Source organism: Rhea americana, unplaced genomic scaffold (assembly GCF_003343005.1).
Source record: "Rhea americana isolate MKP2758 unplaced genomic scaffold, rheAme1 scaffold_118, whole genome shotgun sequence".
Classification (NCBI taxonomy): Eukaryota; Metazoa; Chordata; class Aves; order Rheiformes; family Rheidae; genus Rhea; species Rhea americana.
Genome location: NW_028185239.1, coordinates 2,511,039 through 2,525,826, shown reverse-complemented (window position 1 = coordinate 2,525,826; position 14,788 = coordinate 2,511,039). Strand labels below are relative to the sequence as shown.

Sequence of the window (14,788 nt, the reverse complement as noted above, 5' to 3'; positions counted from 1 at the left end):
GACGCACAAGACTTACAGGACATATTCCAGCAGATTAGGCTGCTGTTTAAGAGATGCTCGGAGTGGAGGTGCAATCTAAAAGAACCGCTGCCCGTAGTGTAAGAGCAGAGACAACCCCCGCTTTCCTTTTGCCCTCGTTGGGTCCRATATGCACACTGGTACCAATGTATAAACAGGTTTAAGCCATTATTTTGCTCCGCTTAAGACGCGTGGCTTATGCACTGCACCTCTTGGATTTTTTTTAATTAATGTAAACGTGAGGTTGCAGGTGCGGAGGGTTTGCGGGCGGCCCGGGGGGGGGGGAAGAGACCCCCCCCGAAATCGCCCCAGGGCGATTTCGCGCCCCCCTTCCCCTCCCACCCCCCAGGGAACAACGGCTGCTGCCTCGCGCGCCCTTCGCGCCGTGATTGGCCAGACAGGGGTTGGGGGCGGAGCTCTCGGGCCTGGCCGGAAGTCCGTCATCCCGGCTTCGCTCGAAGCGCTGGTGCCCTACTCCTCACTACTTCCCGTGCGCACGCAAGACTTCCGTCTCCGTCATTCCTGCTGTGCCGTAGAAGTCCGGCCAGGCCTGGTCGCTCTAGTCGCCCTCCCGGCCATCTTCTATGGTTGGGGGAGGAGCCGGAGGTGTTAGAGCCGCGGCGGGGCGGCGCGCATGCGCGGCGCGGGAGGCGGAGGCGGGGGAAAATGGCGGACGGCAGAGCGGAGGGGCCGAAGGCGAAGCGGCCGCAGCCCGGAGGAGGTGAACTCGCAGCGCCTCTCGCCGCGTAGTCGCGGGGGGGAGGGCTGGGGCCTGGCTCCCAGGGGGTGGCGGGTGCCTGGGGTGGCCATTCCCGGCTGGGCTGTGCCGCGCCGCGCCGCGCCGCGGCCGCCCTTAGAGGGGAGAGGGGCGGCCGGGCCTGAGGGGGTGGCGGGGGCCGAGGCCTGGGCCCAGGGCCCTCAGATTAGCCTCGGCCTTGCAGGGGCCTTCTTAACCCAGCAGCTCCTTGTCCAAGGAAACGCGTTTTTTCTCCTGCTCTAAAACATAYGGAGCGAGTGCTTCTGCGGTGTATTGAGAGGAATTTGAGTGCTGCCGCTGGCGGCGGTATAATAAAAATATCTTTAAGATCAGCTTTAACAATTATGGTGCCTTTCCCAGTACTGATACAGTGAATATTGCTCACGTGCCATTTTAAGTATCGAGCTCAAAGTGCTTACCAGTAATTTGCAAGTTCTCTGTTTAGTTTAAAACTAGTTTTACATTGTTTATATTATGACTTAGTCATAATTGTTCCTGTATTCTTGTGTGTTATTTATCCTCAGTTCTCCTGAAATTTCTGACTATATATTTTTCTTTGCCCTCCTTTCCAGACTTAAATTTGAGAAAATAGTGTCCTTATATAGATAAAACTTTCCATTCCCTTTTTAAGTGTAGCTAGAAATAGACGATGTTTCTTTGATCTGTTGGAAGATTAAATTAAGCCTCTAAACCAATTAAATTAAATCTCAACGGTGAGTGTTTATTCTGATAATCATTAAAATATGTACAGAAATACTTGATTTGAGGAAGTTTCTCAGCTCTTGATGCTATGGGGTTTTTTGCCCCCCTTTTTGATAATACAGTAATTGGATCATATCAGTATGTCAGTCATCCATAATGTCTTGCACACTGTCTGGTGTGCTGGAACACAATCTTAATGAATTATGTTACATTGGCCCTCATAAAGAAGTGTTCTTCACTGATTATTTTTGAAAACAGTTTAGAGTCTTTAGCTTTTGCTAAAATTAGTGTTTTTCCYTTTTTTTTTTTTTTAAGTAAAGTTAACTTAGCTGAGATACTGTTTTCTCAGCGGTCACGGTCTTATGAGGAAAAGAAATCCTTTCCCATCAGTCTTCCTTATCACTTACACCATCTAGGTAGTGGGCATTGTCCACTTTCATAGCTTGTTGATATCCACATAAATAACCCTTCTGTGAAGCAACACAGCTTTTTATTACTGTGATTCATGGAAAGAACGTTTGATGGCTGAGTTTTCAAGCCTTCCTTAAGATCTCTAAGATGTGACAAAGAAGCTCAGTGCTTAAAAAATGCATATGAATTGGGCTGTGAGGTTGGAGAGACCTATTCAAATTTTTGAGCTATTCAGTCCTCAAATGGATGTTCTATATATGTATTTCTTTCTGTAAGGAAGATATTTCTTCTAGCAGCCCACATCTTGTCCTGAGTGGAGTCTAGCACAAGTAGCACTTTGTTGCACACTGATGATAGGAGAGATACTATTTCATGTTTTGTTGAGAAGGGTGAGAAAACAGGTAGATATGGAGTTGACACAGTCACATCTGGATTGTGATAGGCTTCGTGTTTTGCTTAGCACTATTCTAGAATTTATAGTCACAAATGTAAACTGTAGGATAGAGTCATTAGTTTCAAGCGAACATTAGCTGTAGAATCTGCATCAGACTAGTGTGCCCTGAGATCTCAGCTGCCAGGATTATTGTATCTTACTGAGAAACCGATTTTTAGACATATGGTTCCAAAACTTTCTGAGCTAGTTAAGATCAATTTGCCTTCTAGGCTACAGTGTACCTAGCTTAAAACTCTTACTGAATATTCTTTGTAATGTAATTTTGTGGACTAGCTGTAAACTGCTTCTTATAGCATAGTTTTCTGAACAGCAGTCTGCAAGGCTAAGACAGCAAGTAATGTCCAAGGTCACTTTGTTTCTTTTCAGTCTTTTGTCACTTTAATGTCTATACTTTCTGTGTCAAACTTCTAGTGRTGCAGACTAGTGTTAGAGTTCTTATTTTTTTATTATTTTTATTTTTGTGATCTACTCTATTCTCAATGGTGAATAACATCAATTTCTGCTGAGATTGCATATTGTTATCTCGATAAAGATAACAATAAACAAAATACATAAACAAAAGGAGTGATAATAAAGTGATAACGGAGTGAGATAAAAAGGATATATTTTCTTGTAAAGACAATGCTTCTGATTGGGAAATGGCAGTAAAATATATCTAAATGATGGACAGGGAGTGTGTGTCCTGCGAATGGATGCTTGAAGAAAAGCAATATGGAGCAGTTGTGTACTTAAATTGAAAATTAAGGCGATTGAGGAAAAACAGCTAAATTGGAACAAACTTTTCTATTTTTCTCTTGCAGATTTCCCCGTTTGTCTAGTTTTTCTTTCTCCTGATGTTATTTGCTTCCCCAAAGCCACCATTTTGGCAACCCCAAGTTCAGACTGACTTCTCCCTCACTGCTCTCCCTTATTTAAGTACTTTTTGCTGTTAGGGGGCAGTGTGAAGAATGTCCTTCCCCAGTGGTCTGAATTTGCTATGTGCATGAATTTGCCACCTCCTGTGAGGGTCTAGTCATAGCTACAGTCTTTCTTCGACTTATAGGATGGACGCTTTCCTGTCCCTTCCCCAGTGTGTGCTTTTTTTTTTTTTTTCCTCTCTCCTCTTTTGCTGCTGCAGTAGTTTGCTTATTGCAGCAGCAGAGAAATGTATTTTTTGCTGAAATTTATTACTATGTTCAGAATAAGTTTTTCAAGGACACCTTTGTCCGTTGGTGTAGCTGAACAAGCCATGTGTACAGGAAACAAAAATGTGATTTCAGTATTCTACTGTGTGAATCATTGTTCAGCTACTGTGTTTTCCATGGTTATATACAAAACCAGAAAAGGTGAAATCTATCTATATATATCTGTATATATGTTTTTCTAGTGCTGATTCCTTCCTCAAGCAGAGTTTTAATAAAGATGAGATGTGGACAAGCAGTGACTTGAAACATCATTGTGACAGACGGCCTCACTGTAGTCACTTCTTTGCTTTTAGTATTGTGCCAGACAAGCCTAGAGACTGGCATGGACTTCTTTTATTTTCTTTTTCTTTCTTTCTTTCTTTTTTTTTCTTTTTTTTTAATTTAGTAGAATTAATTTTAAATTAGATTTATCTACTCTAGGTTTGGAATTGGGATTCCAAGTATGAAAGCTTATTTATTACAACTTAAACCCTAAAAAGGTGTAGTCGTCTACATGTAATTTACTACATGAACTTTGACTTCTGTACTAAGTAAAGAAATGGTGCTTCAAGATGCTTTTCCTGGCTCATATACAAGAAGTTCTTTACAAGTAATGGAATACTTGCAGTTTCTTCTGCTCTTTGTGTTTTGCTGTCCACTAAATATACACTGATGGAAACTGCTGTCACTAAAAGCACCTTACCTATTGCACCCAAAGTATAATGCTTTATGAGGTTGCTGCTCCCATCAATCTGCTCAGTAAAAATAGCTCATCTTGGTAAGTTGTTTCGACTTCACCAGGACCTGAAGAAGAGGCAGAAAAACCTGTGAAAACTAAGACTGTTTCTTCCAGTAATGGAGGGGAAAGTTCGAGTCGCAGCGCAGAGAAACGAGCAGCTAATGAAGAAGCTGAAGACTTCACTGCAAAGCCTGCTCCTGCCAAAATGTCCAAGTTTGGATTTTCCATAGGCAGTCAGACAACAAAGAAGGCATCTGCAATATCCATCAAACTAGGAGCAAATGTAAGTTATCTGAGGGCTTTAAATCTTAAGGAAAGTGAGGCAAAGGGGAAGAACTTTGGGGATGCTTCCTTGCAGAAGTAAAGCCTTGAATTAAATATAGGCAACTTGGATCAAGTTTAAGAAGGGATTGCAGGGTCACCTAGTCATGCATGTGTAAGTATTTGAAAGTGATTAATGCCAGATGAATTGTCTGAGGATGCGTAAGACTGTTGATTGAAGTTAAATGTAGATAGTCTTTGAACATGCAGGAGAATTTTGTGATGAGATTTGATAGACTGGAATAATTTCCTGAGGGAAATTAGAAGACCTATTAAACTGTTCAGGCTACTTTGAAATGAGTTCTAGGAGCTTTGCTGCTTAGGATGCTTAAAGCTACATGAGAGAAAGTACTCCCCTCCATGGTGTTATAGGTCATCTACCATTCCAAAGATTTTATTTTTGCATGGAGAAGGGATTTTTTTTTCTCTCCTATGACTTTCTGTCTTTACTGTTCTTTAGTAGAACCAAGGAGAGTCATTTAAGCTATTGGTGTCTGAGCCTTGATTAAGGATTTTTTTTTGACAAGAATATTTAAATAATATGCAAGAAATGAGACTTCATACTATAGATTTTTAAGGATCCTGATCTACCTGTATTGTCCAGTGCAAGTTATCCTTGTGCTTTTTCTGATATGAATCTGATGTTTTTATTTACAAAAATAGACCTCTAGTAACATGGGCAAGCAAGATGCTGCCTCTTTGTTTAATAYGGTTCATTTATACTTGCCACACACCACTGTGATTGATACATTATAAATTCTTGTCTGGATCCATTTCAAACTGTAAGCCTGAAGGACTTGCGCTTGCAGTGCCAGCATTTTACAGATCTACAGAAGATGAAAAGACTGCTCTTATTCTCAGATGGGAAGGAGGTATGGGCTGGCAGCATTTTAGGGTATATATTCAATCAGGTCAGCTCAGACTTTGGAAAAATTGACAAAGCTGTCTTCTGAGCCACAGCAAGCTCAGATTTCTCATGCAGAAAGCTATTTCCAGTGGCAATAAATTTGGCTTAGGATTTCTGGCTCACTGAATTCAGTGAGTGACTGACAGAGCACCAGGTTTTAGAGTGATACAACCCATCGTGTTTCTTCTTGTTCACTTTTACCCTTTTAGTATATTATACTTTCCTGTGGGGTCGATGCTTTAAAAATGGCACAATATTGAGGCATTATACCCTATGGGTCAGGAATAGTTGTAGACTACAAGGACTCTGCTGTGGTATCAGCATCCAAGCTATGGATGTTGGCAAAGTAATTGCCAATAAAGTTAAAAGGGAGGAAGTACTATCCATAATCGCATTAGGTGATTGTTGGAATTGTGGAAGCAAGCTGTGTTGATGGCTTAACACTTTATTTTTTCATGGTCTGTAACTTAGACCACTGTCTTTGTTGTATTGTGTATAACACAACAGCTTTGAGTTTGATAGCTTGATACACTCTAAACAGAGGAAGGTATTTCCTGGAATCAAAGTAATACTAGTAATACTTGTTAGAGGAGCTTTATCTTACTTATATACTCAGCAGCATGGTATATGTTGATGCTAGTTGAAAAGTATTGGATTGCTTTAAGCCAGAAAGTTATTAAGTTATTAAGACAAGAAAATAAACATATTCAGCTTCCTGGAGATGATAGGTAAGAATAGAATAATGGAAACAGTGAGGTAGCCAAATTTTGAATACTACAACTTATTTGGGTTCTGATTTAATTGTTTGTGTCATGCACTAGCAGCTGTGCATCCTTGCAGTGTGCTGGAAATTAAGACTTGCCTGTGGGGAATTGTAACATGAGAGGTTTGGCTAGCTTTTCAGAGAATATCTTGCACAAATGGGTGGCTGTTTTCCTGTTTCGTTAGAGGGAAGCCTCTTTTTGCATGGTTCAAACAGAGACACTTTTCCCGGTTGTTACCCCCTTGGTTTCAGTGAAGATACTTGACTTTGTTTTACCAAGTTATCTAAAATACTAAGTGTAATTGTTTTCTTTGTAAGTTAGCAGGCTGATTTTAYTTGTGCATTTTGTCTCTTTCAGAAGCCTAAAGAGCCTGTTCCAACCCTCGCTCCAAAAACCCTTTCTGTAGCAGCAGCTTTCAATGAAGATGAGGATGTGAGTAATAAGATGGTGGTTGTTGCAGCTTTAAGTATCATTGGTGCAGGTAGAGTTAGGCTGAGAGAGAGGACCTTTTAAGCTTCTTTACATAAATGGCAGTGACTTTCATATTAGAAAACTCTCGTGTGGTTCTTTTAAAAAATGTACAATTTTGTAGGTCTGTGATGGTTCAAGAAATCATTAAGCAGGATGATAACTTTTCCCTGAAAATGAGATAGGCTATCTCATTTGAATTAACGGTTGCTTTCTCTGGGGTTAATAAAGGTGAGGTGAACAGAGGTTATGTTCCTCGTGGTTTGCTAAATATATTATGGTTGTGTTACTGCAAGTACTGCATGACAATTCAGGCCAACAAGAAAAACTGCTGGATTCTTGCCATATGCCAAGTATATTTCTTGAAGGCTATGAAATACCCTGCTTCTCTGCTTCGGGGTTTTTACACTTGAGCCAGACTTTGTCAGCTCCTTCTTATCACAGAGATGAACAAAGGAACTTTATATTTGTTTCTTTTTATAACCTTTTGGAACTTGTATTTCTCCTAAATCACTTTGCTTTTCTGGAGGGCAGAACTCCATATTTTTAATCTTGTCAATTTTTTGGAACATTCATACGAATAGTGACTAGCTGTGCTGTAAACTGTTTTTCTCTCTGTAGAGTGAACCAGAAGAAATGCCTCCAGAAGCCAAGATGCGTATGAAGAACATTGGAAGGTGAGTCAGCTTTTAACTATGGTTTGAAGTAGGGTGAGCACATGAGAATATCTTCTCCAGCTCAGGTCAGATCTTGCAGTTGGTTTAGAAATATAGGAAGAGAAATGTCTGTTTACTTATTTTTTCAAGAAGAAAATTGGAAATCTTCCTGCTTGTTGCTAAATTTTATATTTTTCTAGTACTCATTTTATAAATTGCCCTGAAGTAGGATAGTGTGCTCAGATTTTTAAACCTCCATGCATGATGAAGATTGGACTTGCCTCTTTCAGAAAGGCATAGAATAGCTTATTTATTTTTGAAACAAATGTATGTTTCTCTTACTGATATGATTTTGAAACAATGTAGGCCTAAAAAATAAAATACATGGGGGCATTTTTAAAGGAGAACTCACTTAAGTGAGGATTGAATTTTGATGTTTATCAAAAGATGTTTATCATAACAGACTACTATTAAAGTCAGTCCCCTGAAGGCTCACTGCTGGTCAGCTTTTTGTTTCATTTTTTCCCAATAACTGATTTGGATCCCCAGTTTTTTAGTCCTCATGACGGATACTTTACAGGTAACARTAGTTTCTGCCACTTGCACCTCTTCTGCTGCCCTGTCTTGTCACTCTGTTGTGTTGTACTGCAGAAGGGCCAGTTCTGTGGCCAGTAATAGTTACCAGTAGTGAAGACTCCTGATGTATGTACTTCCTTACTTAAAGAAAGGAAGATGCAGTAGTTGCTTGTTCCTAGTGGCAGGTTAGATTTGAAATTGTCCAGTGGAATGAAGCACTATAGTTAATTTGACTTTATCAAATCTTGTTTTACTCTTCACAGGGATACACCAACCTCAGCAGGACCAAATTCCTTCAATAAAGGAAAGCATGGTTTTTCTGACAACCAGAAGCTATGGGAACGAAATATAAAATCTCATCTTGGAAATGTTCATGACCACGAAAATAACTAAATGATGTGCATTGAGATTTGGGTGTTTGGGGGGTGGGGAGGGTGTAACATTAAAGGAACAGTTTCCTTTTTTAAGAATGGTATAAGACTATCTTTGGAGCCGCTTTTTTAAGATTTGAGTGGTACACTAATAACTGAGTTTGAAATTAGAGGTAATTTATGTTTTGTATACAGATTTCAAGGCATTTGCTAATTTTGTAGTTCCATGTGATTAGTTTCAAAAGGTTACAGATAATAAAGAAATTGGAGTGGTACCTCTTCAAGATTTTTTTTGAAATTTTTTTTTTGTCAGTGATTATTAAGGTGGATGAAAAAGGTTACTGTCTCTTTAATCAGGTTAATGTTGAATGCTTTCGCATTCTCACTTCTGGCTCCCTCTTCGCTACAGGAGAAACAGTTGGCTCCTGAGAATATTGTTAAAGCAAGTGAGCATTGTTTTGTGCTAGAAGTGTTACTGGACTATTAGTTTGAATATAGACTTAAACAACAGAAATATTAAAAGCCTGGAATTTTTTTCCCTACAGTCATATTTTGTTAAGTCTCTGCAAACTAGGAATTACGTTGCTCTGAGTGGCTCTGGTAACTTAGCTCTAGTTTTGTTTAAAACTTCATGTAGCGTGTGTAACATTCTGTGGCCTGTTTCGCTGTAGGAAATGGGTCTTGTCTGTATATTAGATACAACCTGTAAGGAATATGTCACTACAAAGGTAAACCTAAACAAAGTATTTTCAGTGTGTTCCTCTTAAGTCATTAGCATTGAGTAGTGCTTGTTAGCATTTCCTTGTGAATTAAATAGAGACTAATACTAAAGGCAGTAATAATTGATATTTAAAAGCCACCACCAAAAAGACAAGATGATGTACATTAAGCTTCCCGTTTGGTTGAAATACTTCTCTTTACTATGCCTAAAAGAAATAAAAGCCACACCAAAAAAAATCAGTAACTCACAGCTTAAGTATAAAAACTCTTAAGATGCACTTTCCCTCTCTTGCCATTTAAAACAAAATGCCTTGATGCCTGTGGCTTCAATGGACACTATCAGGTTGGGGTTTTTTATTATTATTTGTAGTGCTAATAATTCTAATAAGTGTCAACTTCAGAAATAAAGCTAGACCTTTTCCTGCCTTTCTGCCTTTTGCAATAATTTTGAGCAATGACATTAGTCTGGTCAGTTTAACTTCCTAGCTTTCGTACTGCAGAACAGTGCTGTAAGAATTCGAACTTAGAAAGGGTGTCTGAATTTCAGTCTAAGTTGGATTTCATATTTGTAAAACTCTTACCAGATCTGCTGGTAAAATATAGTTAACAAAAATAACGGGGAGGGGAAAAAAGAAATGAAGTTTGTTTTAACGTTCAAGTACCTGATAGTGTCTACAGTTAAATTCATTTCAGACTGGAATTGGTTGTAGAATTTCATGTTAATTGCTTTCATTCTGCCTTTAAAACCTTTCTTCATGCTAAAACTGAACCTGTGAGTGCGGAAAGGAAAGTGCATCTTCAAGTGTAATTTTTTTTATTTTAAGAAAGCTCTTACCACTTAGACTTTTGAGTTTGTAAGTTCTGAAAAGTATTTTTTGTATTTTTGTATTGTATGTGTAATCTTTTTTCTTTTGAAGTCTGCAGTTGAATACCTGTAACTATTTTCTTTAAAAGCCTTGTTATAAACATAACATAAAAACATATACTTTTTTTTGCATAGCAGAAATCTTTGATTTATATAAACACTTTCAAAACTGAACGTCAGGATTTTCAAAACTGACTTTGATGTTATTGGAGCCAGGCAAGGCAAAATGAAGCATCTGATTTTCACTTATTTTTATCATGTGTGGTTATATTTGTTCAAAGTAATCCCTTTCAGGTAGTGGTAATTCATACTGTGCAGCCATTTTATATTGTTTGTTATTGGTTATCTGATATCTTGTCTGTTGCTTGTATTAGGAAAAAGCGAAAAAGAGACTTCAGAGTAAGAATGATAGGATGACTTCGAGGACTAGTCTTTTTCACTACACCTTTTGCTAATTCCGTCTTCCGTATCTCTGGGTGAAATAGGCATTCATTTCAACAGAAATCTCTGTACTTCAAAATTTTTAAAGAAATTGCTATGCATGACAGCAGGCATACTAGGAAATGCCTTCCATGCAAGTCAGATAGCAAAAATTGTATCCCTTTATCTTACTCGCATGGTTAATAGTGTAATCGTAAACCCTGTGAGAGACTCCAGTAGCTTCTAGATCTTGCAGGGATCCCACATCTCTCAAAGTATGAATTTGTAATTTCTGTGTCAGTGCTACTTGGAAGATAATTAAATGGGATTACCTAAACTCACTCAGGGGAATGAGTGCCTCAGAGGCTTGGCCTTGTAGCTTCAAAGGTGTCTAGAGTTGTTCCAGTGACACTGTTGTAGAAAAGAACTGATCTGAAAAGCATTGTCAGGGCAAGTACTAGCTAGGACTTCACTTGAAGTTGTGGGCTCCTGTTACAGTGGTCTTTGCATGACGATTTATAGCTTTTGGTGGGGGAGGCAGTTCGTTTTGTTTTGTGTTTTTGTTTTTAAAAGTATTCAGGGTTTCCAAAACTTGTGCTAAACTACCTGATTTAGCTCTCTTAAGTACCTCTAGGAAATTTGCTGAGACCTCTTCACTACCTAACATAACAAGGTAGACATATCTACCAGTGGCAGAAATGTTGTGTAGTTTTATCTGGGGTGGGCTTATCCTTGATTAGCAGTAGATCTGTAATTTGCACTTAAGCAGCCTGCAAAACATTGAAGACATTAAGTAAAGATGGAAGTTACCCAGTGTGTTCTCTGTGCCGCCTTGCAGTTGGATTGTTGCTGAGCCTGCTAACTGCATGAAAAAATGTAGCAGAGTCAACTATGAGTGGCAGTGCTTCAAGCACTGTTGGCATAAACCCTTATGCGTCTGACTGCACAGCCATAATCTAACTTCATCCCTTTTAAAAACGTGGGAGGTGCACTGTCCAGATTCTGTGAGTCTGTATTTTGTCAGCAGAAGGAAGTACCCAACAAGCTAGTCTATAAGATAACTGATGGTGCTATTTTAACTTCATGAGTTTACTCCTATGTGATAGACTACTTCATCACAGAACTCAGTAAACTTTGATAAAAGCAACCATCATGTCATGCTATGGCTGCCTTGACAGCAGTCAGCAGTGGCACTCAGGTCTGTTGTGCTTAATCTCTGCAGCTGTCAGACCTGTGATTTGCAGAGCAGCTCCTGGTGTCACTCATGTGACTTGTGTTGAACTCCATATGCTATTTTATCAAAGTTTTAACTGTGGAGAGACTATCACCTTCTGAGAAAATAGTGGTTCCTGCTTCCCAAAACAGCAATCTATACTATCAGAAATCACAAGAAATGGCCTAACTAGAAGTCTGTCTAGGTTGCTGTAAGGCAAGAACATAATTCAAATCTGTTTGGAGGAGCAACAGAATTTCATGAAGGCTTTGTATTTGCTTAGTTTAGTAGCCTTAGAAGGTTTTCTGCAAAAAGAGTGATTTTTTTTTGGTACTCTAGAAATCAGGGAATGATGAGAAGTTTTGCCCCTCAGATCCGGAAGAGAAGGTTACATTTTAAAATGACCACAGTTGTCTAGTTTCCATTCTGTGCCAAGAGACACCTGAATGCCACAGAAATTGGACAGTCCATAATTTGCTTTTTACTTTATCCTGTCAGCACCTTTCCACTTTCCCTGTGTCTTTATTAGCAATTGGATCTCCTGGTGTTGCTGTTTTGTAATTTTGGTACAGAAATACAATTGGCAGCTGAAAACTATATAGTGCTTACTGGGAAAGCTGCATATGATTCATAATTTTGAGGTAGTTGACTCAGGGATGATGAAGAGTTATCATCCATGTAATTAAAAAACATGCAACTACTATGCATAACTTCATAACTTGCTAAACTTCTGTTCATCAACTTCTGTTGAAAAGTCTGGARTGGGGAAATTTAGCAAGAGATTTATTTACCAGAGTAAACCTTTCATCTCCACTGTGCGTTCTTGTTGCAGTAAAGATACATATATTCAGTCTAGTCCGTTAGTGTAGGTAAGGTAGGAAACAGTGGCAGTGATTGTCACGGATAGCAAACAGAGTATGAACTTCTTTAATATGATAGAGGTCYATATAATGAGGTCTTAAAACCTCTGCTCATTCTGTGATTTAGTTCTTGGATTTGGTTCTTGGGCTTGGATTTCCTGAGAGACGGATACAAGGATTCTGTGTTTTTAGGTCTGTAGTAAGAGCTCTACTGAAACTTGAAGTCATGCGCCTGAAGCCTATTTCTCCATAGCAGGAATAGGAGCCAGCCTTTTAAAGCCTGTATAAAGAAAAGCTGGTCCATTTACAAGCCGCATTAGCTCCCACTCATTAGGTTTTAGGTTTCAAACCAAAAAGCGTAAGAATGTTGTACTTTAAAAAGAAAAACATTTTCTATAGTACTGAGGGGAAAAGAGCACCCTGAGAAATATTGCATGACACAGGCTATGCACAACTACTTAGTCACTGGGAGTGAGCCTCAGTTGAACTGGAGGGTAGTAGTACAGGGAGACACAAACAGTACTAATATTCACAAGCTCTGTCCAAAGCTTTCCCTAAGCCTCTCTCATTTGAAGTGTAAAGTGAGAATTTTTATTATTTTTTTTTATTTTACCAGTTAGACATCCACAGAGACAGCTGTTATCAACAGCAATTGGATATTTCTTAGATATAATAATTGAGTACTTTTTGTTTTTTTTTTTTTTTTCTTAACAACATGTGGAAACTTTGAGCTTGAGAGTTCTTCCTCTCAGCATGAGTATGTATATTGACTGATAAGCTGTGGGGATATCTTCATATTGTATCTTTATACTCTCCTTGAAGTAGAAGCGAATTAGTCTAAAGGTAATGCAAGCCATAATAAAAATACAATTATCAATATTTTCCCTAGCTTTCCATACTCTGTAAACATAGTAGTTGCATTTGAAGTGTCAGTTGATGCTCAGTAGGTTGTCATAAAATGGTAATTCTGCCCTTGGTTTGTGAAAGAAGTGCAACTGTGGTAACGGTCTCTATCCATACGACCCCCAAACCTGTTATATAGAATTGCAGACCAATTGCAGCAGACTACATCAGTCTGCAGTGTTAAGAATAATTGTGGAACTAGCATGTAGCTTAGGATGTTTCTTTTGTTGTTATTACTCAGATGCTTGTTTAAGACAGTCTTGTTAACATGTAAAGTTTAAGTCTGTGATGACGTAAGCTTGGGCTACTGCACATCTAATAGCACTGAGTAAGGTAATAYTGATGTTACCCTCTGCAAGGCAGGGGCACGTCAGCTAAGCCAGGCAAAAAGAATATTAACCTCAGCACAAACCAACTTTGATACTGGCAGATTAACATGTTACTGAAGTTTCTGAAAAGTCTCTTAGCTGAAGAAAATCAAACTAGACCTGTAAACGTATTGCACAACTGCCTGGGGCCTGAGGATGGCAACAAAACGACCTGGAGCCTCTGACCTTCTTGTGTAGTAAGAAAGGTAGCAGAAAGTAGCTGTAAATTTTCATGTGGACAAGTTTCAGTAAGGAATTGCTTAATAGGTGCTAGGTCTCACAGCATTGTATCTAGCAGCTGTAAAACTGGCTCCCTAATGGGTATCATCATATTAAATGTACACATTTTGAATGCTTTAGGTATTTGTGGTTCTTCATTTAACAGCCAGGAAGAACACGGTACTAACTCAAGTGAGAACAGAGGGTGGAAAGTTACCCACCCATCACTCTGTGCCATTTGTTTTCGTCTGTAGTTGCATTTGCTCAGTGGAAGGCCATGGTGCCCCAGCAGGACACAGCCTTTCCAAACCACCGCGTGTTTTTGTGTGTCTTCCACTTAGCAGTTAGCTTAGTTACTTACATGGGTTCACAGRAGAGTTAATATGCTAAAATGCTCAYAAGCAATCCCCTAGCAGTTGAGATGAACTGCGTAACATAATTGGCCTTTCTGCAATGTTGGTTTGCCTTGAAGTTGCTCGGACACCTAAGGGAAAGGTGCAGGAGGGAGTTCCCAGGGCGGGAGGCAGCCCCTTCTTAAGCAGGAGTCGTGTTGGAGGACAACTTCCAAGCAGCAACCTCTGCTTAAACATTTGTCCCGGWGCAGAGGCCAAGGCCGAAGTGCTGTACGCTACTTGCTCCTGGGCCCTGGTGGTGTGTGCAGACTGCACTTGCCGAAGAGGGGCGAGAAACCTTAAATCTTGGCACACACAATCCAAGGCCGGCTAAAACGGTTACAGCTGGGCAGCAGGAGCTTCTGAGTGGATTATGAGAAGCTCCTCTACACCTTGGTCTTGCAGCCAAAGGAGTTTCAGTATAGCTGTATACAAGTATTTTGTTAAGTGCGCTCTAGTGTATCAGTATTCCGACAAATTAATTAAGACCATGGTGGTTTTCCATTTCCTCACACAAGTTA

General features: G+C 39.5%; 1 protein-coding gene across 2 annotated transcripts; it reads left to right on the top strand.

The window, feature by feature from the left end:
- The first annotated feature begins 587 nt into the window (after nucleotides 1–587).
- On the top strand, nucleotides 588–14,008 carry PCNP (PEST proteolytic signal containing nuclear protein). 2 transcript variants are annotated; one of them, XM_085319435.1, is made up of 5 exons: nucleotides 588–739; nucleotides 4,359–4,527; nucleotides 6,594–6,668; nucleotides 7,326–7,381; nucleotides 8,200–14,008. In XM_085319435.1, exons 1-5 carry the CDS (start codon nucleotides 603–605, stop codon nucleotides 8,327–8,329), a joined length of 567 nt encoding a protein of 188 aa, XP_085175561.1. In that variant the 5' UTR covers nucleotides 588–602; the 3' UTR covers nucleotides 8,330–14,008. The 2 variants fall into 2 exon arrangements, with proteins under 2 accessions (XP_085175561.1, XP_085175571.1); XM_085319445.1 differs by having other exon boundaries at nucleotides 644–739; nucleotides 4,307–4,527.
- The last annotated feature ends 780 nt before the right edge of the window (nucleotides 14,009–14,788 follow it).

Coding starts and splice junctions, on each gene's coding strand:
- PCNP (XM_085319435.1), top strand. CDS start 603: ATGGTTGGGGGAGGAGCCGGAGGTGTTAGAGCCGCGGCGGGGCGGCGC. Junction 740..4,358: donor GCGGCCGCAGCCCGGAGGAG/GTGAACTCGCAG, acceptor TGTTTCTTCCAG/TAATGGAGGGGAAAGTTCGA. Junction 6,669..7,325: donor CTTTCAATGAAGATGAGGAT/GTGAGTAATAAG, acceptor TTCTCTCTGTAG/AGTGAACCAGAAGAAATGCC.